We start from the raw sequence: 25,529 nt of genomic DNA on the forward strand, positions 1-25,529 counted from the left end.
CCAAAAGTTACACATCCGCCTAGACAATCATGCATATAATTCGACCTTAAACACTTATCATTCGATTTAATGATTGCACTTTCATTTGATTGGCTCGTGGAGCTCATTAAATATTTATGGGTGAACAGACGAATTATAATTTCTGCATTTTCATATTTTTCTTCAATTCATTCAACAATTAAACTTGAAATAAATTCGTCTGCATTTTTCTGCTGAACTTGAAAAACTTTTGCCTTATGTAAATGCTGGGAAAGGAGCGTAAGATATAAATAAAATGGAAAGGGGATTAATCTTTCGATTTCGGATGCGGGTGGGTTAAGTCAATGGGCCAAGCAATGCGGGCAACGCCAAATAATTTCATCAGATAATTTATAACTTAGCTTATAACTTTAATTAAATTTTACAGCAGATAAACAATGGGAGTGGTACGCCCGATATATCAAAAAATACAGCATGAAAATAATTTTAGGAAGATATATTGAAGATGTAAAAAGTAGGTTGTGCTTTGAAAAATTAATTAATATTTTACTTAAATAAATTATAATTAATTAACAAGCTAAATCACCATATTTTGTAATATAAGCCCAAGTAACTATTTCCAACATGAAACTATATTTTCATATTTTGAGTTAGTATAGTCTGCACACTCACTGCGATCGCGTGGTTGCCGAAATTGAATTGGATTTTTTGTTTATAATTATGTGGGATGAGCTGATCATATTTTGTGGTTAATTCGCGAGCGATGGAAAGTGCAGAGGTGAAAGGACGGACCACCACCAGACCGGTGAAAGGGATGAGATATACGGAAAGGCAAATAGAACCAGCCGAAACCCTCTGGCCGGAATCAATTTGAACATAATAAGATGGTCACCCCGGTAATTGGCCGTTAATGGCTTCATTACAAGCCGCAAGACGGCGAAAACGGTAGTTAGAGGCAAGTCTGAAAAATGGTATAAACAAAGCAAAGTTGAGACCTGACCTGAGGCAATATAATCAGTTGAAAACCCCCCACTGAAAATCCCTCCATCATCGTGAGTCACAAGCACGCGACTTGTGGTCACAAAAAACCTCTGGCAGGGAAAAAGAGTCTAGTTGTTTCGAAAAAGAGCGTTTTGACTTGGCCAAAAAGAGAAACCAGTCGAAGAGTCAAGCAGTGCAACAAGCAGTGCAAGTTGTGCGGCGCCAGCGATCAAATAAACAAACGCGCAGCCGCCAATTCACGTTTAGTTTCAATTTGAACGCCGCGCATGCGCGTGTACAAAAAAATTCGCGCTTTGCATCGCTTTTTCATCGCAGTTTTTCGGTGTGTTTGATGACTTACATATCATAAAAACATTGTTGTTTCTCAGTTTACCCAGTCGACAAAAAAAACCCAAAGACAAATCACCTAAGTTATGAACTGTCAATATTAGTTATCATTTAAAACCCGTTGGCTGTTTAAATAATATTTCGACATGTGAAAGTTGGCAGAAAAAAAAGCGGAATTTTAATTCTAAAGCAAAATTTGCATTTGGTGTGAAATGACAAATAATAAATTGTGAAACTTATGAAAAGTGAAGTAGAACATGCTTTGTTGTGACCGCAAACAAACAAATGACCCTATCAAATGTATCTAGATCTATGTCCCAATTTTTGGTTTAAGTAAAGCGAGTGAAACAAAAAGAGTTTTAGCATTTATTGTGAACAAAACGAAGCTAAGATCTTCATAGGCTGTAGAAAATATTGCACATTGAACTATAAAATATGTGTTTATTGGTGTTAAGCTGAGCTGAAATCTTTAAGATTTCACTCTAAAATAAAAGAAAAACTTTCCTAACACTTTCTTGGTCCGGTTTCCCCAACCTTTTCAAGTTATCAAACAATAAAAGTAAATAAAAATGTTTTCAAAACAAAAAACATTCTCTTCTTTTGGACCAAACTAATTTATGCATTCATGAGATAAGAAGGCGACGCCCCTTTCTAAGAACGTTATATTCAAAAAACACTTTTTATGCTAATCTCTCTCTTTTTATCGCTGACAAGTCCATTAATTTAATTGTTTACCGTCGCATGTGAAATACTTTCAGTTGTCTAACAAATATGCTTCACTAAGCTATCAGACAATCTGAAATACACGGGTCAGTAATAAACGAATCGAAAGTGTGAGACAATCAGTGGTACAAAATGTGGATGCCCAAGGGAAGATGGAGTGACTGGCTTCTGCCATTGGCATTTGGTAAGTGCAGATCGCTTTAAGTTACGCGGTAAAGCTAGTTAGAATCGATCGAAACCAGTTTGCTGGTTATATTTCGCTTTTTTCTTCGGATTGGGTGACTGAACGGGAGCAAGGTCGTTCGAGTCGCACTAAGGAAAAAAAATTTTGTTTTATGTCAGCCTGCCAAATATTAGAGCTTATGCAATCCCTGAATCCACCAAACAGCTCTCCCACCTCCACAAAGTGCAATGTGCCGCATTGCATTTGCCTTGCGAAATGCCAAGCATTTCAACGCGAGGCTTTGACCATCAATTGCCGTTGACAATATGAAAATGAAGTTTAAATGCGACACCGTCCGAAATCCCAAATACGTGCGCAAAGTTGCGTTTTAAGTATATTTGTGTATCGTAGCGAAAGTACGTAAAGCGATGGTTCCATCGCGGATTCGTCCACGTCCGTCAGGCTCCGCGGATAATCCGCACAGTGGACCGCGGAGCTTACATTCGATTTTACGACATTGCATACACTCATGTGCGATTTAATTAAAACTTACGGACTGCTCCTCCACTGCCTATATTTCAATCAAAACATAAAACAATTTAGTGAAATAAAATTCGAACAAAAAACATTTTGTAATAGTACTGTCATAAAGGCACAACGGATAACAATAATCTAACTAGTTGCATGGTCAATTTAAGCGCAATGTTATTTTATTGATTTAAATCAATTAATGACGGTCGGTGCCACTGTGGAAGCGACAGAGTAATCTATGGAAAGCCTTGTATTGATGGAATGGCATACAAATTATTATCGCCATCAACATCATGGACGGCATTCGCTGACGGTGCATTACAGCGCCAAGTGGATATCTAAACTGGACGCCAAACCTGGTGGGTGCGGATTGGCGAGCCGGAGTAGGGAGTGCGGACGGAGGGAATACGGGGATTCATAGTTGGAGCCGTGGGGCAAAGTTGAGGTAAACGTGCTCCACATCGAGTGCGCGGCATTTGCAGTGAAAATGCAATTTCCCATCAACGGTGGAGCGCAGCAGCAAGGAATGTGTGCATTTGTCTGGCACTGACTTCGTGGGAGATTGGGCAGATGTTTTGGAATTCCAAGCGCTGCATCCGTGTAAAAAATACCTGGAGCGGGTCGAGTTCGTCCGAAATATTCCAAAATGCAAAGCGCACGGCAGAGGATGAGAAAGAAATGAATCATTCCTGCAAAGAAAACAGAAAACACACACTTCCCGGAGCAATTATGCTAATAACTTCCCAAAGCCGAGCAACTTGGCTTACCTAATGGCCAAAAGCCAATTACACTCATCATCACAGTCATTCATTTAACAGCCAAAAACAAAATTCGGCCCAAGTTCACTAATTGCCGCCGCCAACAGTTTACATTTTACATAATTCGCAAGTTTTGTCAACTTTCTGCGGTGCCTAATAGTTGCAGACCCACAATTTGAAGGTCCATTAATTTGCTTTGGACAACCCCAGCTGGAAAACAAGATTTTTCACTTCCCATGTGCAGCGTAAGAAAAAAGCAGCAAAAGAGCGGGAGTTTTGGGTTTGGGGCGTGAAAGGAAAAAGTAAAATGTTTGCCAAAATAAAAAACAAAAGTGGAAAACCAAATTCAACCACACGTTGGCGGACATTGTCTGTGTCAATGACTCTGAAATGATTTCAACGCCAATTTCTCGTTTCGCTTCTCAGTTAGCCGTTTACGTTTCACCGATCGCCACTGATCCAAAACTGCGGGTCAGCAGGCGTACGTGGACTTCATTAGCAATTGGATAATTGACATAATAAGATGTTCGAATGGATAGAAAGCCGGCGGAGCCTGATCCATTTGAGCCACTTTCAAATGTCGAGTGATGATGCTACTTGAATGTTTAACCCACGTTAATTAAAGCCATCTGACTTACTATAAGCCACATCTGAGTTTAATACTTCAAATGAATACTATTCCTACACAGTTCAAATCATTTTGAACTGGAAAAATCTAAATATTTCGTGCATAAATAATGAAAGTGGGTCCGATTTTATTTATTGATTTCGTTTATAACAAATTTACATACGAAATCAATTTATACGTTGTTCAACCAAAAAAAGTATATGCGAGAATTATAAAAAACTATAGAGTTTATTACCTAACGCCATAATTAAAACCAAATAATAAGCGGAGCATATTGGGCGTAATTATTTTTTAATTTTTACATTGTTTTTATAACTATGCAAACGTATAATGCAATCAATAATTACAATTTCGTATGAATTTGTCTACTGCAGTGTGACGTTCATTTCATTCATTTACTTTAGGTAATATTTGTGAAAATTTCCAAGAATATTTAACAAATCAGGGAGCGTTTTATTATCTTAGATCTCAATTGCTGGCTATAAAAAATATCAGATCTACGCTGCGCTACACAATAAGCTGGTTTTAACCCGCAGTTCATTTTGTTAGCAATTAATAACTGCAAATATTATCTTAACCCTATGATTGTCTTTAAATATTTCAAAATGTTATTCATGGTTGGTAAAACATTTTTTATATTAAAGAAATACCCAACTTTCTGATTAAAATATAGAAATATTAATTACATTTTCTGTTTTATAGCGTTTAGTATAAAAAAGAAATGTGTGTGGTTTTATATTTATAAATGTTTATCTATAAAAATTATGGTTGCATTTAAAAGGACATTTATAATGTCCTAAGAGGAGTCAAAGTAAGCCATACAATTCGCTGTAGGTTAAAGTGGCTGTCATGGGTGGGAATCGTATAAATATCCACGAGTGTGCTTTAGAGAACCTCATTTTTTGTACCTAAATCAACGAATGAGATGCACGGAAGCAGCCAGCTTACTTTGACCTTGGCTTTGGCCTTCATGCTCATCTGCTTGGGATGCAATCACGCCCTAGCCCAGGACGAACTCTTCCGGTGCAGTGTGCAGTACAAATGCTCGGATGTGAAAGAGTTGGTTTGGGCCATGGCCGACGAACGTTGCCATGTCTTTCACAACAATTGTCTGCTGAAGGTCGAGCAGTGCGCACGAAAAAACAGCGGAAAATCGGAGCTGATTGAAACCACGCGGGAGATCTGCAAACCCAGTTGCACCAAGGATTGTCCGGATATCTTTGACCCAGTGTGTGCGCAAATCTTCCAGGAGGAGTACTTGACTTTTAGTAACGATTGCGAAATGCGAAACTATATTTGCACAAATGAGAGGCGTAAGTTAAATGTTTTAAAAAACTACCAAAGGATTGTTTATAGACTGAGTTTTATTCTTATACAGCTTACTCATTTATTTCCGTCGGCGAATGCGTGGAACAGCCAGTTGGTTAGGTCTATATAACAGACTTGGTTATAAGATATAGAAAGATATAAATCTAAAATAATGGCTATGAAACTTACAAATTGTAAAATAACAACTTAAATTAGATTTTGAAGGACATAACACGTACAATTCACTCCCTAAATGCGATTTAACCCACTTTTTTTTTTTGAGGTGCCTTGACCAAAAACAGGATCTGCAAACCAGCTACAGAAAAAATAAAATAAAATGAATATAAAAATAAAAGCAAAGCTCAGATGTGTTGCAATCGTGTCTTTAATGCTTAAGCTGGCCAACAACAAGTTGCACAACTTTTACGCAGCCACTTCAAGCCAGCAATTCAAGTTCAATGTTGTCTGGCTTTTCCAGCGACCACGCGCTGCCCACCACTCTCTTCCTGATTGGCCGCGATTGATCGGATTTAATTAAGGAAAATTTTGCATTTGCAATATGCAAAAATAAAAAAAAAAAAAACTCATTTAAGCAGGCAGCCAACAACAAAGAAACTCCGCAGCGCCAATGTCCTCGGGGTCGTTTCGCAATTACGCGACGTCCGAGAGATCTGGTTGCAACATTTTCCTCCGAGTCCCCATCGAATCTGTCCAGGTTGCAGTTCCAGCACACAGATTTGCTTTCATTTGAATTAACTTGGTTGCTTTTCTTTGTACCCTACAAGAGGCACTATTCACTTGCTGGAAAATTAGTAATTTGAATACACTAAGCTGAAGTATGAATAACTCTTTAAAGCTATATAATACAACCTGTATGATATAACTTTCTATTCATTTTATGTAATGATTTTGATCCTATAGTGTAGGCTATCTTTACCTCATTGAGTGTTGAAATTTAATATTAAATAAAATCATTATAATTTATTATCTACAAGGGTGTTTGGTATTTCAGTCCCCCAATAAATGCCTAACCACCTTTTTTGATTTCCTTATTCATTTGGATTTGCATTTCTTGCCGAGTTTCTCACTCTCGAAGTCTCTCATCCACTTTTCACCCAATGGATTTGATTGTTTTATGGCCGTTGGCAAATTTACACAATACCATGCCGAATAGTTATCAACTTGTCCAAGGAGCGAACTGCAAGTCAAGTGCCTTTCCACAGGCGGAAGAAATACTCACAATGCAAATTTCCCACAGATGAAACAAGCTCAACGCCTTGTTCGACGCCTGCGATAATAACTTAATTGATTTATAGATCTAACATCTACGTCTAACCGATATTTGGACGGTGCCGTTTTCGGCAATATTGTATATGCAAAGTGTGGGGGTTGGCCGATGAGCTAAAAACCGGTGAGCAGAATCGGTTTTTAATTTAACTTTGATATCTTTAGGTCATTAAAGTTTCTTTGTCCCATCGCGACTAATGACAGAATTTGAAAGTCAAACAAAACTCATTTGTTTCGCTCTCTAATTAACAAACAAAGAAGTTCACGCACTACAAGCATATTACAAGTAAATTCGCTAATGAAAATTACATAAGAAAATCCAACAGAAGAAAAATGGTTCCGAGGAAATTAGACGCTTGGCTGACTAAAAAAAAAGGTAAGAAAATGACATGGTAACAAAAATGACGCACAATTTATTCAAAACAGATTTTTGGTTTATATTTATTTAAAAAAAAAAATTAAAGAACCATCATACGCACACTGTTATAAAATAAATATTAATACAAGCATGAAGTTGAATCATTTGAAAAGATTTTGAAAGTAGTTTTTGCAAAACATCCAAATTTGCTTGTTTTTACGGCTACAGAAATTTGACCATCAATTTTTATGAATCTGTGTGTTTAAGCGCTATAATTATTTTTAATTCTCTGCGAAATTTATTTAAACGTCTTTTTCAATTTGAATCACAGCTCAAAGGCACATTTACTCATAACCAAAAAGAAAAAAAAAACATTGAACAGTCATACCTGCTGTGATTCCAAGCCAAGTCTTAAATTACCTCACACGACCGTAAAAACTGGGCTAAAAGCAAAAGCCACAAAATAATAATAAGAAGCCGAAAAATTGCATGGCAGATGCCTTGAATAAACCAGCATGCAATGGTATGAAAATCCATGGCTTAGGTGTAAACTGTGTGAATATTTTTCGCTTATTCACGCATTTTGTTATTATTATTATTATTTAACCCCCCCTACGATTTTTTTTTGGAAACTACACGAAGCCTTTTGCCAAATAAAGTCTTAAATGAAAAATGTCAACACATGAGACGATGTTTTTCATGATTATTAAAACGAGCAAGTGAAGTGGGGTATAACTCGGGTGGCACTAGATGGTGTGTAAGCCAACAAAGCGCCACATTTGGTAAGAGACATTCCATTGTTATTGCTGAGGTTGTACCTGTAACTGTAACTGAAACTCTAACTGAAACTGAATCCGAAACTGTAGCTTTAACTGTAACTGAGCCTATAGACTGAACTCAGAAATTGTTGATGTACTTAGTGCAATGATGACGGGCTCGTGCGTAACTTAAACGAGAAATAGAAGCACACGATGGTTAAACGAACTAACTCATACCCCCTAAAAGCGTCAGTTTCAAAAACTGCATTAACTTATTCTTGAAATGAATATAGAATATTATTTTAAACATATATTTTTTCCATGTTGGTCTGTTATATACCACTTTAAATACTTTCTATACAAAACAAATTATTAAAAAATGGCATGATATAACAGTATCACCATAACCTAACCCATCGTCTTGAGCTGCTTATACACATTTTTCATTCACCTGCTGACAGTTGACAGCATGACATAATTGCGTATTGTTGTTAAAGTTTCGGCTCGGTTTAGTAAAATAGTGCACCACCCCAGTCTTTTGGGACAAGAAGTGTTGGCATTTGGGCTTTAATTAGTGGTCTAATTACCAAGTCAGTGATATATGTGTATGAACTAGTGAAAGCTGCAACAGCTGCTTCATCGAATATTTGTGGGGCAAGTGGCGCGTGTTAAAACCAAACTGGCATGACTTAAAAACACACACCGCCTGCATAGATGAAATTGCTCGGATTAGAGTCAAGCTAAATCAGAGGGTCGACAAATATGGCTAAGACCAACTCAAGCCAACCCGTCGCGTTAGCCACCAAGTGCACTTGTTGCGTCTGAATGCTCAAAATAGCTGAATAACCCAAATCGTTTGCCTCATTGCAAATAAATTATATACAATAAGCACATCATTCGGGATGCGACTTGGGGATGGAACAGGTTGATTGGTTAAATAAAGGAAAGTTGCTATTCCATTGATGTAATGACCGCAATCACGGGGAATTTTTAGCAGGCTTAATCAAATGTGGAATTTTTTTTGTCCCGATTGTTTTCCACGGTGGATAATTTAATTAATTTTTATTGCTTTATATTATTTGAGGAACTGCCAGTTATTAATGGGAATTAAAAGTTGGTGGTCAAGTAACTTTCATAAATAAATAAAAAGAAAAAACGGTTCAGTCAGTTTTTATAAAAGAATATTTAAGAAATCATAAATTGCACACATAAATGGAAAAAAGCAATAGAGAAAATAATTTAGTTAAATCATATCTGACGAATAAGACTATTAGCTAAAACTGCTGGAAATATGAAATTAATTAACAACTTAATTGAAATAGCCATAAGCTAAAACATTGAATCATCACATTACCAACAGAAATTCAAAGAGTTAAACTGAGCAGGAAAATCACATCAAGGTGTTGTGGCAACTTTCAATTACATTTTCCGTTTTCCGATGAATTGGACACGCTACACAGAAAAATAGAGCAAAATTGTTGCTCCGCATAAACCAATTTAGCTCAAAAATGTACCAATATTTCGCCATCGATGTCAAACTGTCAGAAAATAAAATGCATGCTAAAGTAGAACAAATGTGATACAGAGATCAAGTTGAACATTATAGTTTTCGCGATTGTGGATTGTGAATTCGATACTGATACTCATTGATTAGCTGCTCGACTATGTGTTTGACTATATACGAGTATGGCGGTTGGTAATTAATCTCTTAGTCACTAATTTGCAGAGTATCCAATTTGTCAACCGCAAAAGCCAAGGCTAACTTCCAGTTAGCGGGTGATAATTTATGGCCGCTTTTACTCAATTTTTCGTTTAGCTCTCGGCGGGATCTGCATTAACCCAATTAAGGTTGAATCAAAACTTGGCTGACCTCTTTCACTGACCTCAGGTTAACTGAATATCTTTGTGTTTTCGTGGAAGAAACGCCACCATGTAATTAATAAAATAGTTTTGGAATGAAGTGATTATCGTGCTGTAAAGTTACCAACATTTACAATAATTACAATACAATAATTAACCACAATTAAAACTGGCCAGTGGGCAACGCATATTTATCAACTAATTGATGAAGTTGAAGGTTGCTACCCGGATAAGCTAATTATTATGTACGGATTACTGGATTAGCCGAGCTGTTTTTTGCACTGGCGCATGTTTAGCCACCCATTCAAGTTCTAAAATAGTCGAATTGGTTGTTTGGCAATAAACCAACATGCAAACACGATTGTTAACACCTTAAAAAAAACACTGCTATACCAGCTAAGCCTCCAAATTAAGCCAATTAATTTGGCTAGTTGAGACAACAATCGCTTGGCATGAGCCAAAAAAAAAAAAAGAAAAACAGCCAAAGATTTCGATATTTGGCAACACAAAGAACGCAAAAACCTACCAAAAATGGGTAGGTTTAAAATGCTATATAAACTGCACCTGAATGCTAGAGCAATTAATTAAAGTGCTACACAAAGTCGGCAAAAAAAAATGTTGTCAAATTTTTGAGAACCACTATTTTTGGTCTGTCTGTGAGTCAGCTCAAATTCCATCGTTTTCCATTGTCTGCGGGAGTTTTTCACAGGGCAAAAGTGCACAGGGTTAAAGATTTAGTTTGCTTGGTCATTTCGTGATGGTCATTGAAATTCGCCTTGACCGTTTTGGGTCAGAGGTCACAGAGCACTTGTGGTTCTCGTACTTAAGCCCGATAACAGTCTTCAAATTGATTAGTGAGGGAATCCCCGAAGCAATGGGGCATTCATAGCTTCCTGCTTTAACCATGACTAGATATATTCAGCAGCTTAATCGTATGTCCAAATTCTCTAGATGGCTCTAATAAATGCGTTTTAATTAATTAATTATGCTAGGTATTTATATATTTATGAATGGAGCTTAAATGGCGGTTACCAGAATCTTTTCAAAAAATATCTTATATTTAATTAATGACTAAGAACGAACCAGACAACTAATTGGTTGCTGTTAAAATCAAGTTTTTAAATTCTGCTTACATCTCCTAATTAATTAATTTATTATAATTCCGCTTTTATTGATTCTAAGGAATCCCAAGGGAAATCATCATGCAATTTAGTTTCCTTGTTAAAGAGTAGTTCCCTTTCCTCTTGGTAATAAACAACCATCAGTGTTTAGCTTTTGTTTGAACACGCTCGTATAAATTCGTGCCGTTGATTATGACATTCAATGCCTTCCAACTGGAACCATATTAGTTATAGATTTTTTTCATTGGTCAGCCCAACCCAGCAGGGCCTCCAAAAGATAGTCAAAAACGTGACTAACGACGCTCTAATTAACAAGATTTACTTTTTAACGTCGTTTTTTGTTTTTGTTACCCGATTTGCACTGGTTTCAATCAACACAAAACAACGAACCACAAAGCCAACTAATTCTAGTAGTTAACGATTAATTCTGTCTGTGGGTCGGGATTAATTGCCTTTTAGTAATCGCCGTGGCGACGGGGCCTCGTCTTGTTCTCTATGCTTTTTGATTCCAACAACCTCAGCACCCAATTTCCGCCTTCTATGATAGCATTTAGTCGTGTTCTTTGCGAACAAGCAGCCACAAATCATCAAATCATTATTTTTTAAACCGCAGTTCTAATTTACTCGTGGAGGGTATTGCATTTGTAATAGAATGGTTCATAAGTAGATATGAATCTACTGCGAATTAATAACATAAGATTTAAGAAGATGGAAATAAGAAATTAAGATTCTGATTCACAAAATATTTCAATTGTTTGAATAATAAGTTCTGTACAAAGTTTGGAGGATCATCTGATCTGAGTCACAGTTTCTTTATATTAAGTATATTAAGTTATATTACCAACTAAGAAACTTTGTAACAACTCAAGGCTCATAAAGAATTCCATATTTTGTGGTCAAGCATTTCTTCAGATATGAATTCTGTAAAAATAATAGACACGATAGACTTTAAATGGTAAAAGAGCATTTAGAATTCAACCTATAAAAACCAGTTTTTTTCTTCTGGTAATTCTCTGGTGCAGATAAATTAATCTGAGGAATCGATGGCGGATCTATAGAGATCTGCGACTCGCGGTCCACATTTAGCAGCCATCGACAGCTGTGCGACCTTGCCGATCGATTTCTTGCCACAGATCGAATCGATCAGATCGCTCGATTTCTGTATAGCGCCGCAAATCGATTGGAACCGTGGCCATAGGCCAAAATACACCAAATTGAAGTTGTGCAGTCTCTGTTGTTTAATTTATGCAATGTTACCGTTTTTCCATTTCTGGCTTTTATGAGTTTTGCCAGCGACTTTTGTTGGCTGGCTATAGTGAATTATATTTAAATTTGTTTCGCCTGGCTTGGCTGAGCTTCGAGTGATAACAATCGGATTCGAGCCATTTGCTGCCGTAGCTTTTACTTTGATGCATGCACAAATAAATTACTTTTAATTTGCGTAATCATTTTTCAATGGCAAACATTGGTTACACATACATAGATGCATATATCTGCATTGTTTTAAAGAAGTTCATTACACAAATGAGGCCAGAACCTCTTAACCAAAGCGATTGTTTTCGAGAAAGCCATCATAAATAACTTTGAATCTAGCGATTGTCGCGATTGTCGCCGGGTCAGTTCAAAACGCCACTCGAATCGTGCTCCAGCTCCATACGCCCCGTGGACCCCAGTGGGAGTTTGGCTTTTATTTTTCTAAACAGACCGAGACGGTCAAGCGTTTGGGTCACCAAAAACCGGAGGCAATGGGTTTGTCGCTGGAGTGTGTGAGAGACAAATTTATTGCTTCCATTTCGGGCAGCCTTGGGCTGACAAACTTAGATACATATATAAATATATATATATATTAAGAAGTACGAATTAGTCAGTTATTAATTTCGTCCTTGCACTTCCACTAAATATGTAACAGGTATAGTCAATAAAATGAACTTGTTTATTTTTATTTTGGAATGACCATAAAAACAGATATAATCGTCAAAGATTACTTTGAACCGGATACAAGCAAATTGTTTAACGCATTTCACAAAATCGTAAAACAACAATAAATATCTGTATCCAAAGTGTTCTTATTTATGTTTCACCCGTTGGTGAGCTTAAAAACCTGTCGATTAGCATAATCTATAGAATTAGGTTCGAACCAATCGACAAATGGCAAGGCAATAAAAGTAACGCCAGTAAACGGAAATGCCCACTTACATTTCCCATTCCCATTCGAGGAAACACATTTGTGAATGAGGAAGCACTTTGCAGACGTTTTCGTTGCCAACCTGGCCGTGAAATGTAAATCTTATAATGAGATGCAACTGACCGATGGAGTGGGCGGAATGAGTGTGCAAATGTTGTTAACTAAATGCAGGCAGAAAGTGTAACAATCATTTTCCATTTCCATACAATTAACGGCCGGCCAATGATAACAATTACTCCGCCAAAGATTTCCATGGATCGCTGCTCGAATGCTACAGTGAAGTGAAGGTGAATGTGAAGATCATTTCCCTATTTCATTTTTTTTAGGAAAGGGATCAAACTCTTTATTTATATTTGTAATATTCCAACACTCTTAAGGTATGATCCTTAAAAAACATTCCTAATTAATTTCATCCTTGTACTCACAGAAATAACAAAAAATTTGTAAGATGACTTAAATAGTTTTTTTGAATATCCAGTGGTAGTTAATAGTTTAAAATGCCAGATTTTTGCTTGGTAATTGGCAACGCAGTACTGCAAACCTCTCGGTTGACAACTTGGTCAACGATTTTGACTTTGATGAGAACGCAATTTGATTTGATGGACACACTGAGACGCAGACGGGTGTGTTTTTCCATGTTTATTTAATGGGTGGTTAATTTGATGTTTTTTTTTTTGTTCCAAGCTGGCCGCAAATGCCAGTGCCAGATTGCGACATTTGCAAACGTACCCGCGATAGCCGCCGATTGAAGGAATGGAAGGAAAACCCATTCACTTTTCTGTTTCTGTCGCAATTGTTGTCGCCGACGAGCGGAAAACGTGGAAAATAACTAAATAAACTAAACGAAAAAGTGTACATTTTGGCATAATATTATAACGAATTGTAAAAGCAATTCCGCTGATCAGTAGTGCAGTTTCGCCGCAAGCGGATGTTTGTTCTGGCCATAAAGTTAAATTCGATCGGTGGTGCGTTGCCTTTGATATATGAATTAGACAAGTTCTCAGCCATTTAATGGAATGCAGCATAAAGGTCGGCCAAGTTAAGGAAACAATGGATATAAATAGACATTAACCAGTGTGGGCAGTGGCAACGATTTCAATTGGGGTGTGAACTGCTACGAATTACTCACGTTTGGTGTGGCTAAAATAAAGGTAACATTTTGCCAGCTTGCTTTTTCGGAGCAGAACTAAATTGGGAATAAGCAAGAGGAAATTCTTGGTCTTCATTCAATAATAAACTATACTACAATGTGATTGAAGTGAAGTGTAAGTAATAAATGACTAAATCTAGGTTTACAACTCAGCAGGCAACTGAATTTCCACAAATTCGCGAGATACTTAGCAAATTTTTATTACAATTACCAATCAAAGATCGCTAGAGAGCCAATCCACATAAAAAAAACAGAAGTAGCAATTTAGTTCGCACTTTAGTTGGCTAATATTTGGACCACCCGAAATTGTGCGATTGGTTTATTGCATTTTACGGCCTCTATAATTTGTCTTCTGGCCAAAAATGTAAGTGAAGGCAAATTTGAGGCCTTGCGCCTTTGTGTTTTGTTTCTGTTTCTGTTTTGCTTAAATCGGACAGCCAGCAATTTGAGCTTGACTTCTTGGACCCGTGGCTCGTGTAATGCCCGCTTTACAGATGTGGAGTTTATAGTTTTAGTTTATGGCTTACATGGACGACTTTACAATTTGGACCATAAATAGCCGCGGGCGCGAGTGGTATCGTTTTGGCCATTATAATTTGGAGTCGCGGGCTAAGCTGAGTGGCACAATAATCGAATCGCGGGATCCGCCGATCCAGCCAAATCAGCAAGCGTCGTGCACAATCCACTGGCCTCCGGCTCACTCAGCTGATGATGATGATGATGAGGCGATGGCCACAAGCATTTCCAAAACAACAGCGAAAAATTAGAAATGGGTGGCCAAAGGAGCGGTAAATGGAAATGGTCGTCGAGCCGGTGACAAAATTAAAATTCATTCACGCTCAAGTAAATATTTACGCAATAAATTTGCATTTAATTGCATTTGAGCGATGCATACCGGGGGGCAGCCGCAGAACGCTGGCCGAAATCAAATCAAATCAAATTAGAAAACAATCCACCAACAGCAGGAACAACACTCCAAAATGATTCCATCGCCACCTGCCACCTGCTCCCCCGCAGAACCGAGTGACCAAAACAATTCGCTCGTCGTATCGAAATCTAATCAAATTATGCGCCAGAAATGTCAAAAAAGCGTGAAATGTTTGGCTCCGGGCCGAGTGAATTAACCCAAAACAGGTGAGTACTCCACGTCTGGTCCACCTGGCAGCCACCGTACCCATTAGCTGTCCCCATCCCCGCCAGAAATCGCATCAAAATTGCACAAAATAAGAAGCGCTCAACAAATCATTTGCAAATTTTATGCAAAATACATGCAAAAGTGCTTGGCAAATATGGCCTGATCAGTATCTGTATCCGTATCTGTATCTGTATACTCCGCATCTCACTGATTCTGACCACAAACATTTTTGGAGCGATTCTCTTGAATTGAACTAGAATTTCAGTGGGTGACGATGATGATGAGGAGGAGGCTCGGGCCAAAACAGCGACTGTGACTGCGGCTAAAATGTTTTTATGCGGTTCGCTTAATGTGTTTTGGCCATAAACCAACTGACAACTGGGCAAAACAGCTAACAACCCACGGTGTTTCCACCAATGTGCGAAATTCGGCGCAGAGTGCCATCCAAATGACAACGATAACAAGTCGAATCCCCTGCGGGGTCAGCGCGGAAATATCCCGACCATTCTCCACATCCCCCCATCTCCCATCAGGAATCATTCTCAAACTTTTGTTGCCCGCGTTTATTTGTTTTCGCGGCTGCCTAATTGCATTTCAACATTCTGCCGCACTCCCATATTTATATTGTAATTGAAAAAGCATTGCGGGTGTGCCGCCGTTGACCATGACAAGTTTATTTAGGATAGGCACTTCCTCCAACTCTCCCCTCCTAACTCAGCTTTAGTTCGCATTGCGTGCTTTTTGCCTTCTTGTTGAATGGAATCAACAATTATATTAGCCAGCCTGGGAAACTTTTTGCATGCGGCGATGTATGGAAAAATGAGTTCGATTGTAGACCATAAAAACAGTAAGATTTCTGTGTTTTTAGTCATAGTCGGTAATGACTCTTTAATTATTTTACCACACGCAATCACTACATAGTAGTGGTTATTATGAAAAAGCGTGTTCTTGTAGAACAAAATGTATTTCAAAGTAATTGAAAATTAATGCCATTCGTTATTATTCATTATTAGTTTGTTTATCAAGAACAATTTTTAAAATGAACATAAATACAGTAATAAATCTCAATTTTGAACCAACTCTTTTCCACAGAGTTGTGTGTTGATTGGCAATTCCATTTGCAATTTTATGCAAAATCACAAATCCCAAAGACGAATTATTAGCAATATGCGAAAGGCAAATGCAACACATTTTTCAAAGGATTTATATACGACAGCCGGAAGTTGGAAGGCAGATCTAATAAGCCCCAGCAGTTCCGAAGGGGGACACAACAAAGACAACAGCATAAATCTGACACGTTGCCCCAAAATTAATTCCATACGAGCCACTTGGGAGCGACGCTCGGCTGGAAATTGGCTGCAGCCAGGTGGCAGATGAGCCATCGCAAAACATTTTAGTGCCCCGCAGGCGGGATGCGAGCACACAGACAACTTATATTAATTAATGCAAAATTGCATTACGCATACGCACAGGTGTGCGGAGCGCAGGAGTCTGCCTGCCCGGGCCAACACATGAAAAAGAGTCGTAAAACGAAAACTCTTTTAGACAATAAAGAAAACAACAAAATGGCAAGCTGGCCAGGATATGACATACTGAAAGATCAAATAAAGACAAGTATTTTCGGTAACACTTAACTTTGGGGTGGGAACAATGGTACGTGACTGACTATGAACGGGGTTGAATTTTCCAAAATCCAAATTAAATTACCTTCAACGCATTATAGATATTATGGTATAAAAAAAAGGTGACACTCAGTTTAAATATTAGTTGAACATAAAGTTTAATAATATTTAATAGAATTAATACACCTAAAAGCGCTATTTACAACACTCAATTACAGGGACAACCACAAGAAATTCAACAGTTCGCAATCACAAACACACAGTATAAACCAGTCCCTTTCGATCCCATTATAACTTGTTTCATAAAATCTTTTCTTTGTTTCTTTATTATTAATTTGAAAACTTGCAAGTGCAAGTAAGCACACCGAACAGCTGATATCTTAACCGTACGGGACTTTTTTAAAATTTCTGTTACGCAACACTAAAATCTAATCTAAACTTAGTATGTTTTTGTCCACAAAAAGGTATCATTCAGCCTACAGTGCAGTGGGCTGGCTCACTCTACCACCCATTTGTGGTGTCACATATGCAACAAAACAAGACCTTTCTTGCATCTAAGTTGCCACTTAAGCCCGGCCCGCTCTCCAATGCAAATTATCTGCCTCACAGCTCTGATTTGGCTCGAACTTTCGGACACTTATTGCGAGGAGACTGCCGACTGTCCATGTCGTGGTGCCCGACTCCCAAGTCTGCTGCAGATTGCTGGTCGGCATGGCAACTTGCAACACATGCCGCACAGGACACGAAAATGCGAGGCCGGGCCGGGCCAGGCCAAACCAAACCAATCCAATCCAATGCAAGCTGGCCAGGAATGGCGAAACGAGCAAATCACACAATTACTTATGTTTCCCAGTGATTGGTCACATGGCACGGCTTAGGCTTAAACGAGCCTAGCCCAAAATTAATTCCCCCAAATTATAACACATTTTGATGGGTTTCAGACGGACATGGACAGACAGACGCCTTCCTTCTTCGAGCTTAACCATTATCATAGATATGATTGAATCTAAGTCTAATTTAGTTAAAATTTAAATCTTTGCGACGCATCACTAACGCGCGCTTTTCTTTTCACTGTCGTCTGGGGGCTGGGATTCCCCCCTCCCATGGCATGGAGGCTCTTTGTGCCTCAGCCGGCTGATACGGCTCACTAAACACGGCCAACAGAAGCGGAGAGTGTGGCCAACAATGCACACGATAAATAAACTCTAGTACGCCATATGCAGTGGGGAAAGATGCAAGAAAAATTTGTTCGACAATTTACCTAATGCTATTTTATAATAGTATTTCTTTTACGGTTATGACAGCGCCGCTTTTTTGGTTTCTGTGGTTAAGCTTCGTTGGGTCTGGGTTTCTGCTTCATCCAAGTCGCTTAATTGTAAGGTTTGCATCTATTTCTCAACATCGACTGGCTTTTTTATTAATACCATACAAAATAAAAAGTGGATGATGGGATTCAGACAGTTGAAAGACACCTCTTTCTGAAAAAATACCATTGAATTTCTGAGGAACCATTCCAATTTACACATATCAGTGAAACCAACGCGCTATGCATGCAAGTGCTCATAGGAGAGAGATTTTGCTAACTTGCAGTGAGTTCTAGGGATTGGTTGTTTGGGATTCCTCGACGGTTCGCAGCCATGCACAGTTAAGGATCTCGCGTAGATTCCAGCGAGCATGTGCCTCGGGCTCGAGCAGCACTGAAACAGTGGCCTTCGCCTGGGCCGATATTGATTCCTGCAGCTTCCGGCGAAAGGCAAACTTGCGGTTGCGCTGATCCTCCAGCAATTTGGTCAAGTTACTGTCATCGAACGGCATCTTGGCATTCATCATGATGAACAGAATGACACCCAAGGACCAGGCGTCCGCTAGCTTTGGATCATATGGACGTCCACAAACTACTTCAGGTGCAGCATAGGCAGCTGATCCGCAGTATGTCTCAGAATTTATCTCCCGGCCATTATCGTCGCGACAATAGCGAGCAAATCCGAAATCGGCCAGCTTGATGTTGAGCCGCTTGGAGAGAAGGATGTTCTCGCACTTGAGATCGCGATGGGCAATGTCCAGGTTGTGCAGATACTTCAGTGCCTTGGACATCTGAAAGAACCAGATCTTTGCTTGCTTCTCATCGATGGGACCCGACCTCTTGATGTGCGACAACAAGTCGCCATTCTCCGCGTAACGCATAAAGATGAAGATTTTGGGACCTCGCTGAAGGATGCTATGGATCTGAATAATGTTGGAATGGTCGATCTTCGTCAGGATCTCCAGTTCGCGCGGAAAGAACTTGTTCACGAAATCAGTGGGCGCCTTGGCTTTGTCAATGATTTTACAGGCCAAATGTACCCCATGTCCATGATCATCGGCATAACCGGCGGTTATAACAGTGGCATAAGATCCTTCGCCGATCTTGTGACCCACATTGTAGCCCCGCTGTGCCAGTGCATCCACATCCGAACTTCGAGTACCCAACTGACGGGTCCCAGCGCTAGAATTGTATTTGGACATGGCTCTTGTTTCCTCGGCGTGCGTGCGTGTAGTGTAGTTTTCCGAGAGTTTTCAACTAGGTGATTTAATAATGGCTTCAAGCGAATGCTTCTTTTCTAAACAGCGCACATAATTACCCTTAAGTTGGTTGATTTCACAAACAATAATTTTATGCCACTTGTGTATTTTACTTACTAAATTCGAATCCAGAAATTTTGACAAAACCTACAAACGTTATGAAGTGTGAAAGAAATATAAAAAGGCTAATGCACAGCCTTCTACTATTACTGACGAATCTGAACAAAAGAACAAGGTTACTACTACGTCCAAAAAAGTATAATGCTAGCAAGCGAAATACTAATAAAAGGGATATTCTATAATTTTTTCATATTATATGGATATGGAAATATTTGTTTAAGATATGTTTAAGGTAAAGTATTTGTTTTGACATATTTTAAAATCCTGTTAGCATAAGCAAAAAAGTGTTATTAAATTGATAAATTAAGTAAAAAACTGTGTTTTAAAAGCAACTAAAGTTTTTAACATTTCTATATTACAGTTGCCATTCTTGTTACCTCGAGCCAAGCCACTGGCTCTGCGTCCCAACCAGCTCCAATCAATAGGAATCCCCGAGGCAGCCACAACAACAGTGGCATCGGCGACTCTGAGCTAAGTGCCTCAGAGCGAAGTCGACGATTGATACCCTACATGGCCTTCTATCTGCCGGCACCCGAGTTGCCCATTAATCAGCAGTATGCCACCAAGCACTCGTCGTCGGCTGGCGGAGCACAGCTGCAGGCACCGCTGCCAGGTCCTGGAAGGATACCAGTGCCGGTGGCCTACATGCCGCAGCAGAAGCACCATCCCCACCACCATGGACCACCGCATCCGCCACCAGTGCCGCACTATCAGTCGGGAGCAGGCGAGGTCTATCACTCCCTTGCGATTGGAGGCCACCAGCATCAGCATGCGCCCCCACAACCGCCACCTGGTCATGTCAAGGAGCAGCAGGCGATCACCAATTCGGGTGCCACGTATATTGCGTACAAGCCATTAAACCCGACGCATAAGGCAAGTATTTGAATATGAAGTGTTTTTAAAAAGCGTATGTCGCCTTGGGAAAGAATATATATATTTATATATCAAATGGCGCTAAATTAATGCTGAATCGATTTAGATAGCTTCCTTCTGAAGCCCATCAATCCTGAAATACCAGCAATATTGCGAATATTGGAATATGAAACGTCGAAATTATTGAAAAAGCACTTGGATACCTATCCACTCTCCTCTTGTTCATTACAATTGATTTCATGGGTCATAAATAAGCAGAAATAATCACGTAATTCATAATTTACACGCACGCAGCACAAGACGGTGCAGCATTTTCCGCCGCTACCGCCGTCGCCCAAGGAGCAAGTGCAGCAGCAGCAGCAGCAGCAGCATCAGCACCACCTCCTTCTGCACCACCAGCAGCAGCAGCAGCAACCACAGCAGTACGAGATCCTATCACCGAGCTTAGTGGCATCCCAGGCGCAGCGGCAGCGGGGCAAACAATCAAAAATCAATTTAACACCATTTACAGCGCAGAACACATTGCCGGGACAGTTTATACCCATTATTTATACGCCAGTGAGCAGCAGCAAACCGGGCTCCCCCGGCGATGCCATCAATTACAATAATATCCAAAGCAACCTGAAGCAGCCAGAAATTGTCTATAAAAATTCCCATCAAACACAAATCGTTACGGATTATGCAGCCGGAGCGGATGCCTCCGCCGAACAGTCACCACCATCGTCATCTGGCGAGGAGGTGGATGAAGCGAAGGGCGAGAAGATGGTGGAGCAGCAGCAGGAGGAACATGGAGCCCAGGAGGAGGCGGCGGAGCAGCAGCAGCAGCAGCCGCAACAGCACCAGCAAGTGCAAAACAATCCAAGGTAAGATTTCTTGTCACATGTGACTCTCATGCCCAAACGGAAAACAGAGCGCTGACGCGCAAGCCCAAAGGTAAGCCAGGTCGAGCTCTGATCTCATGGAATATCCAAGCCCCGTCTGCTTAATAGGCAATTCTCACAGCCACGCCCACTTATATATCGTGAGGCAGTTGCAATATCGCATGTAGAATACAAATTAAAATGTTGCCACTATGGCTGTCTTGAAAACAGTTTCATGTCATCTATACATTTCTAAAAACTTTACACAACGAACTTTTAATTGGATCTAAAAAATAAATGCTATACAGATTACTTTTAAGACACAACCCATTTAATTAACAATGTTACGAAAGGTTGCTAAACTTATTGTTTCGCCATCCAGAGATGTCAATAATTAATTGGGAACAGCTGCTAGTTATCAACAAACTGCAGTCCAATTCAAAATTCGAATATGCAACAGCGACTTTAATATGCTTCTGTTTAAAACGCATGCAATCGGGATTTCTGAGTCTGAGACGGATACTGTTGCAACGCAATGCCCTTGGGCAGAAAAATCAATTGCATTTCATGCACCAGCCCAGTCCACTCCAATGTCCGGCTACGACTCAGGCCGCGTCCGCTCTTCTCCAACTCTGAATCGGGTCGTCCACATCGTCACCATCTTTGCAACTGCACTGGTGACGTAAGATCCATGACGACAACGATTGCGACTCCAATTGCTATTCGATGTACAGCAGGAGGCACAGCCAGTGGGCAACAAAATGGTGGGCTGAGGAGACTTGACCTGGCCGGCCAGTGTCTCATGTATGTATGTACCTCTCCGCATGCTCATGTAGTAATTGTCAAATGGCAAATTCATGTCATAAGTAGCCAGCGGGCTCAGGTCAAAAATCTGTCATACAATGCTTATCAGATGGGGAGTGGGAAATGGAAAAACATGCCAATCAGCGAAGATTTTTACAACCACCACACTTCAGTTGAACACATTTAAATGCTGCACCTTTGTTTTTCGATTTAAATTATTGAATAAGTTACAATTTAAGGTGGCAAAGATGATTTCTAATCGTAATATACGATTTAAAGAGTAGGGAAAGTCAGGATGTCAGGATGTTATCTCCTAGTCATAGAAAGATAAAAAGATACAAATTATAACATTTTGATAACTAAATATTAAAATGAAGTAGGGCAACCTAACATACACTCTCGTGACATTTATGCTTGAAACCGAAACCATAACTGCTTTGCATGATTAACCTCCCACAGCATCGGCTACGCTTCTGTGTCGGTTCCCGATTCGAGCGCAGTTACCGCGACCACATCCTCCAAAAACGCATTGATAATACATCAGAAATCACCGGCTTACGGGCATGTTAGCAAATACGAAAGCTACTTCAATATGGCCCCGCCCTCGACTAGTCTTGGTCATCATCCTCATCAGCAGCATCCGCACATGACGCCGCAGGAGAAATATGTGCTTTACTTACAACAGCGCATGAAACACCAAAAACATCAGCAACATCTGCAGCAGCAACAGCAACAGCATTACGACTTTTCACATCCGGTGGTGCCGGCTCAAAGCAATACATTGGCTGGTAACCACCATTCGCAACACACCCATCTGCATCCCCATCATCCCCAAACCAAGACCCATCATCCAAACAAGTACGATGCCCTCTACGTAAGACCGGATGCGACTGCTGGCCAACAGGTGCTGCACATCCCTCTGCGCGCACTCATGGCCCACGTCCAAGAACAGTCGCATTCCCAGTCGCAATTACAGGCGGAGTCGCAGGCACAGTCGCCCCGCCACGATTTCGCCAAGGATGAACCACTTGGGTAAGTTTTTTACTTGGGAGGAGTAACGATCATTGAGAGGAAGCAAGTTGCTTTGGTCTTACCTATGTAGGAATGATTCCCCCTTCTCAAGAAAGAAGTTTCCTATAAGTTTATTTAATTAGAAAAAACTAGCTAAATTGATAGTGATTGAACAAAGATCATCCACTAAATACCCCTCCATTACTAAGATATATATAACTTCTTAGTAAGTACACAAAGCTTATATGTCCTTTTAACACAAGCATTTCTTAGTAACAAGTGCATTATCAAGCCATCTGTCATTTAGCCTCCCAAAAGAGCTTACTTTAGATCTGAACATTTCTTTTAGTTCCCCAGCACCACCGCAGTTTATAGACTATCTAATAGATGGGCCAAGACAATCGCTGGAGGATGAGCAGCAGCACTCCCAGCATGAGCGTCCATCGGCTCATCAGCCGCCCCAGCATGCCTACATTCTGGTGACCACGACAGCTCCACATATCGAGCATCAGCCTGCACCACAAATGCATCCAGAGATTTCCACACCGCGTCCACCGATTCTCTATAACCAACAGCCCACTCTTCGGTTGCAGCCCGTGCATACTTACAAGGCCACCAGACGTCCCATTTACGTGACCACACCCGCACCCGCAGTGTCGCCCACTTCAAGTCACACGGTAGAGATTACGCCCAAATATGTTTACGTTTCGGGGAAGCCTCCGACTGCCCACAATCCAGAGTTACCGCTTAGAGAACCATCTACGGTAACGCCTATTAAACTTAAGCCCGTTTACAAATACGCCCATGAGCGCCCTCCATTAACGCCTGCATACGTACCAGAGGATCAGGATCAGCTACCAGATATTCGCACCTCATCGCTGGCCGAAATCCTTCACAAGCTTCAAGCGAGCAATCATCTTCCGCAAACCCTAACACCCGACAACATCGACAACTCCATCAAAACATTGATCCGCATACTGCAAAATCTAAAGCAAACCCAAACCATTGTGGCCAATCCTCCGCAGCATCACGAGGAGCACAAGTCCAATTCCCAGGATTATGATTACAATACGGGCAGCGAAGAGGAACACCATTCCCAATCAGAGGAGGCGGTTGCCAGACCAAAGGGACCAAGTGAGTAGCCTTTACTTTAATATGTTTCCCTATTTCATTTCCATTTGAATAGATAAACACCCAGGACCAAGCACTGGAAGACCTGGCATCGATTATCCGAACTATGCGGAGATCCCTCAAACCAGTTTTGAGTGCACCAAGCAACGCTACAAGGGATTCTTTGGCGATCCGGAGACCAACTGCCAGGTCTGGCACTACTGTGATCTCAATGGAGGAAAGGCTTCGTTCCTTTGCCCCAATGGAACCATATTTAGTCAGGTAAACGGGCGAACTGATGATATACATATGTTAAAAATCAAACAACTAAATATAAATATATATAAACAGATTGCCTTAACTTGCGATTGGTGGTTCAATGTGAAATGTTCAACAACTGCGCAACTTTATGTGCTGAACGAACGACTTTACAAGTACATTCTGCCTTTCAATCCGAAGTTTCCCGAGGACTACAACGGTCCTATTGTGGATAAGTAAGACACTCTTAAGATTCAAAAGTATTCATTAACAAATGTGTCTTTTAAGGTATCTGGCCATGAAATTCCAGGAAATGGAGGAGAAAATGCGCCTGGAGAAACAACGCAAGGCGGCCCAAGAGGCACAGAAGCCCGAAGAAGCACCATCTACTCTACCTGCTTTGCCCAAAAATCACAAGCCAGAACCCAAACATGGTAGCGGAATAAATGCCCAGGTGTATGAGCAAAGCTCTGAGAAAAACTTGCTGATCGATGATGAGATAGATGATATTTCGGAGCGTGGGACCTACGATACGTACGACCAGACCGCACCCACAACTATAATGGCACCCACGAGCACCCAGGACACACAGTCCTTTGTCCTTAAACCAATCGTAGTGTCCTCCACTCCACAACCGCTGCCAGAGATTGATTTTGAAGTGGAGCCAACAGCTCCAGGCAGCAGCGAAGAGGAGGATCACCTGCAAAGTCTAAGGGAAACTAAGGAAGCCGAGAAGAACACGCGCGAATCCACAAGGGTGAGCGTAGAAAAGCTGGAGGTAATCGAGATCAAAACCGATGGAAACACCGGACAACTGATGCCCATCAAGACCAGTAGCAAATGAGCGTTTCGTGGAGAGGATGAGTAGCTCTTGCCATATTTGTAATGAGAAATTTGTTTGCGAGTTGGTTGTATAATCCCTAAATTATTCTTAGCGAGCAAGTAATGTAAATAGCTAGCTGTAAATGCAACTGTATACATACCTATAGCTATAGTGAAATAAAATCTGACTAGTACGTAAAAAAGATCATAGCAC

At 40.3% G+C, this 25,529-nt stretch overlaps 4 protein-coding genes across 9 annotated transcripts in view; 2 read left to right on the plus strand and 2 right to left on the minus strand.

Moving 5' to 3' along the window:
• LOC6613741 overlaps positions 1-25,529 on the minus strand; it is a 54,650-nt gene that overhangs the window by 27,423 nt on the left and 1,698 nt on the right. The gene's annotated exons all lie outside the window — the stretch shown is intronic.
• On the plus strand, positions 1,233-25,520 carry LOC6613746 (chromatin modification-related protein eaf-1). Of its 5 annotated transcripts, none has more exons than XM_032723063.1 (10): positions 1,233-1,303; positions 2,067-2,215; positions 19,939-20,450; positions 20,745-21,313; positions 22,574-23,146; positions 23,475-23,889; positions 24,151-24,259; positions 24,312-24,517; positions 24,587-24,729; positions 24,782-25,520. In XM_032723063.1, exons 2-10 carry the CDS (start codon positions 2,164-2,166, stop codon positions 25,335-25,337), a joined length of 3,135 nt encoding a protein of 1,044 aa, XP_032578954.1. In that variant the 5' UTR covers positions 1,233-1,303; positions 2,067-2,163; the 3' UTR covers positions 25,338-25,520. The 5 variants fall into 5 exon arrangements, with proteins under 5 accessions (XP_032578954.1, XP_032578955.1, XP_032578952.1 ...); XM_032723064.1 differs by having other exon boundaries at positions 23,475-23,802; XM_032723061.1 differs by having other exon boundaries at positions 23,475-24,259.
• Positions 4,989-5,785, plus strand: LOC6613744. Its single transcript, XM_002038177.2, has 2 exons — positions 4,989-5,424; positions 5,490-5,785. The coding sequence occupies exons 1-2, from the start codon at positions 5,037-5,039 to the stop codon at positions 5,537-5,539; spliced, it is 438 nt and encodes a 145-aa protein (XP_002038213.1). The 5' UTR covers positions 4,989-5,036; the 3' UTR covers positions 5,540-5,785.
• LOC6613745 (testis-specific serine/threonine-protein kinase 1) lies at positions 18,283-19,668 on the minus strand. Of its 2 annotated transcripts, none has more exons than XM_002038178.2 (2): positions 19,517-19,668; positions 18,283-19,455 (listed from the first exon to the last, which is right to left on the minus strand). In XM_002038178.2, exon 2 carries the CDS (start codon positions 19,398-19,400, stop codon positions 18,492-18,494), a length of 909 nt encoding a protein of 302 aa, XP_002038214.1. In that variant the 5' UTR covers positions 19,401-19,455; positions 19,517-19,668; the 3' UTR covers positions 18,283-18,491. The 2 variants fall into 2 exon arrangements, with proteins under 2 accessions (XP_002038214.1, XP_032578957.1); XM_032723066.1 differs by having other exon boundaries at positions 18,283-19,495; positions 19,575-19,664.

The sequence above is a fragment of the Drosophila sechellia genome, chromosome 3R (genome assembly GCF_004382195.2).
Source record: "Drosophila sechellia strain sech25 chromosome 3R, ASM438219v1, whole genome shotgun sequence".
NCBI classification, from domain to species: Eukaryota; Metazoa; Arthropoda; class Insecta; order Diptera; family Drosophilidae; genus Drosophila; species Drosophila sechellia.

Excerpts from the sequence above, each read along its gene's own strand:
- LOC6613746 (XM_032723061.1), top strand. The coding sequence starts at position 2,164 with ATGTGGATGCCCAAGGGAAGATGGAGTGACTGGCTTCTGCCATTGGCA. Across the intron at positions 20,451-20,744 it reads CATTAAACCCGACGCATAAG|CACAAGACGGTGCAGCATTT; the intron begins GCAAGTATTTGA and ends ACACGCACGCAG. Across the intron at positions 24,518-24,586 it reads ATGGAACCATATTTAGTCAG|ATTGCCTTAACTTGCGATTG; the intron begins GTAAACGGGCGA and ends ATATATAAACAG.
- LOC6613744 (XM_002038177.2), top strand. The coding sequence starts at position 5,037 with ATGCACGGAAGCAGCCAGCTTACTTTGACCTTGGCTTTGGCCTTCATG. Across the intron at positions 5,425-5,489 it reads TATTTGCACAAATGAGAGGC|CTTACTCATTTATTTCCGTC; the intron begins GTAAGTTAAATG and ends ATTCTTATACAG.
- LOC6613745 (XM_002038178.2), bottom strand. The coding sequence starts at position 19,400 with ATGTCCAAATACAATTCTAGCGCTGGGACCCGTCAGTTGGGTACTCGA.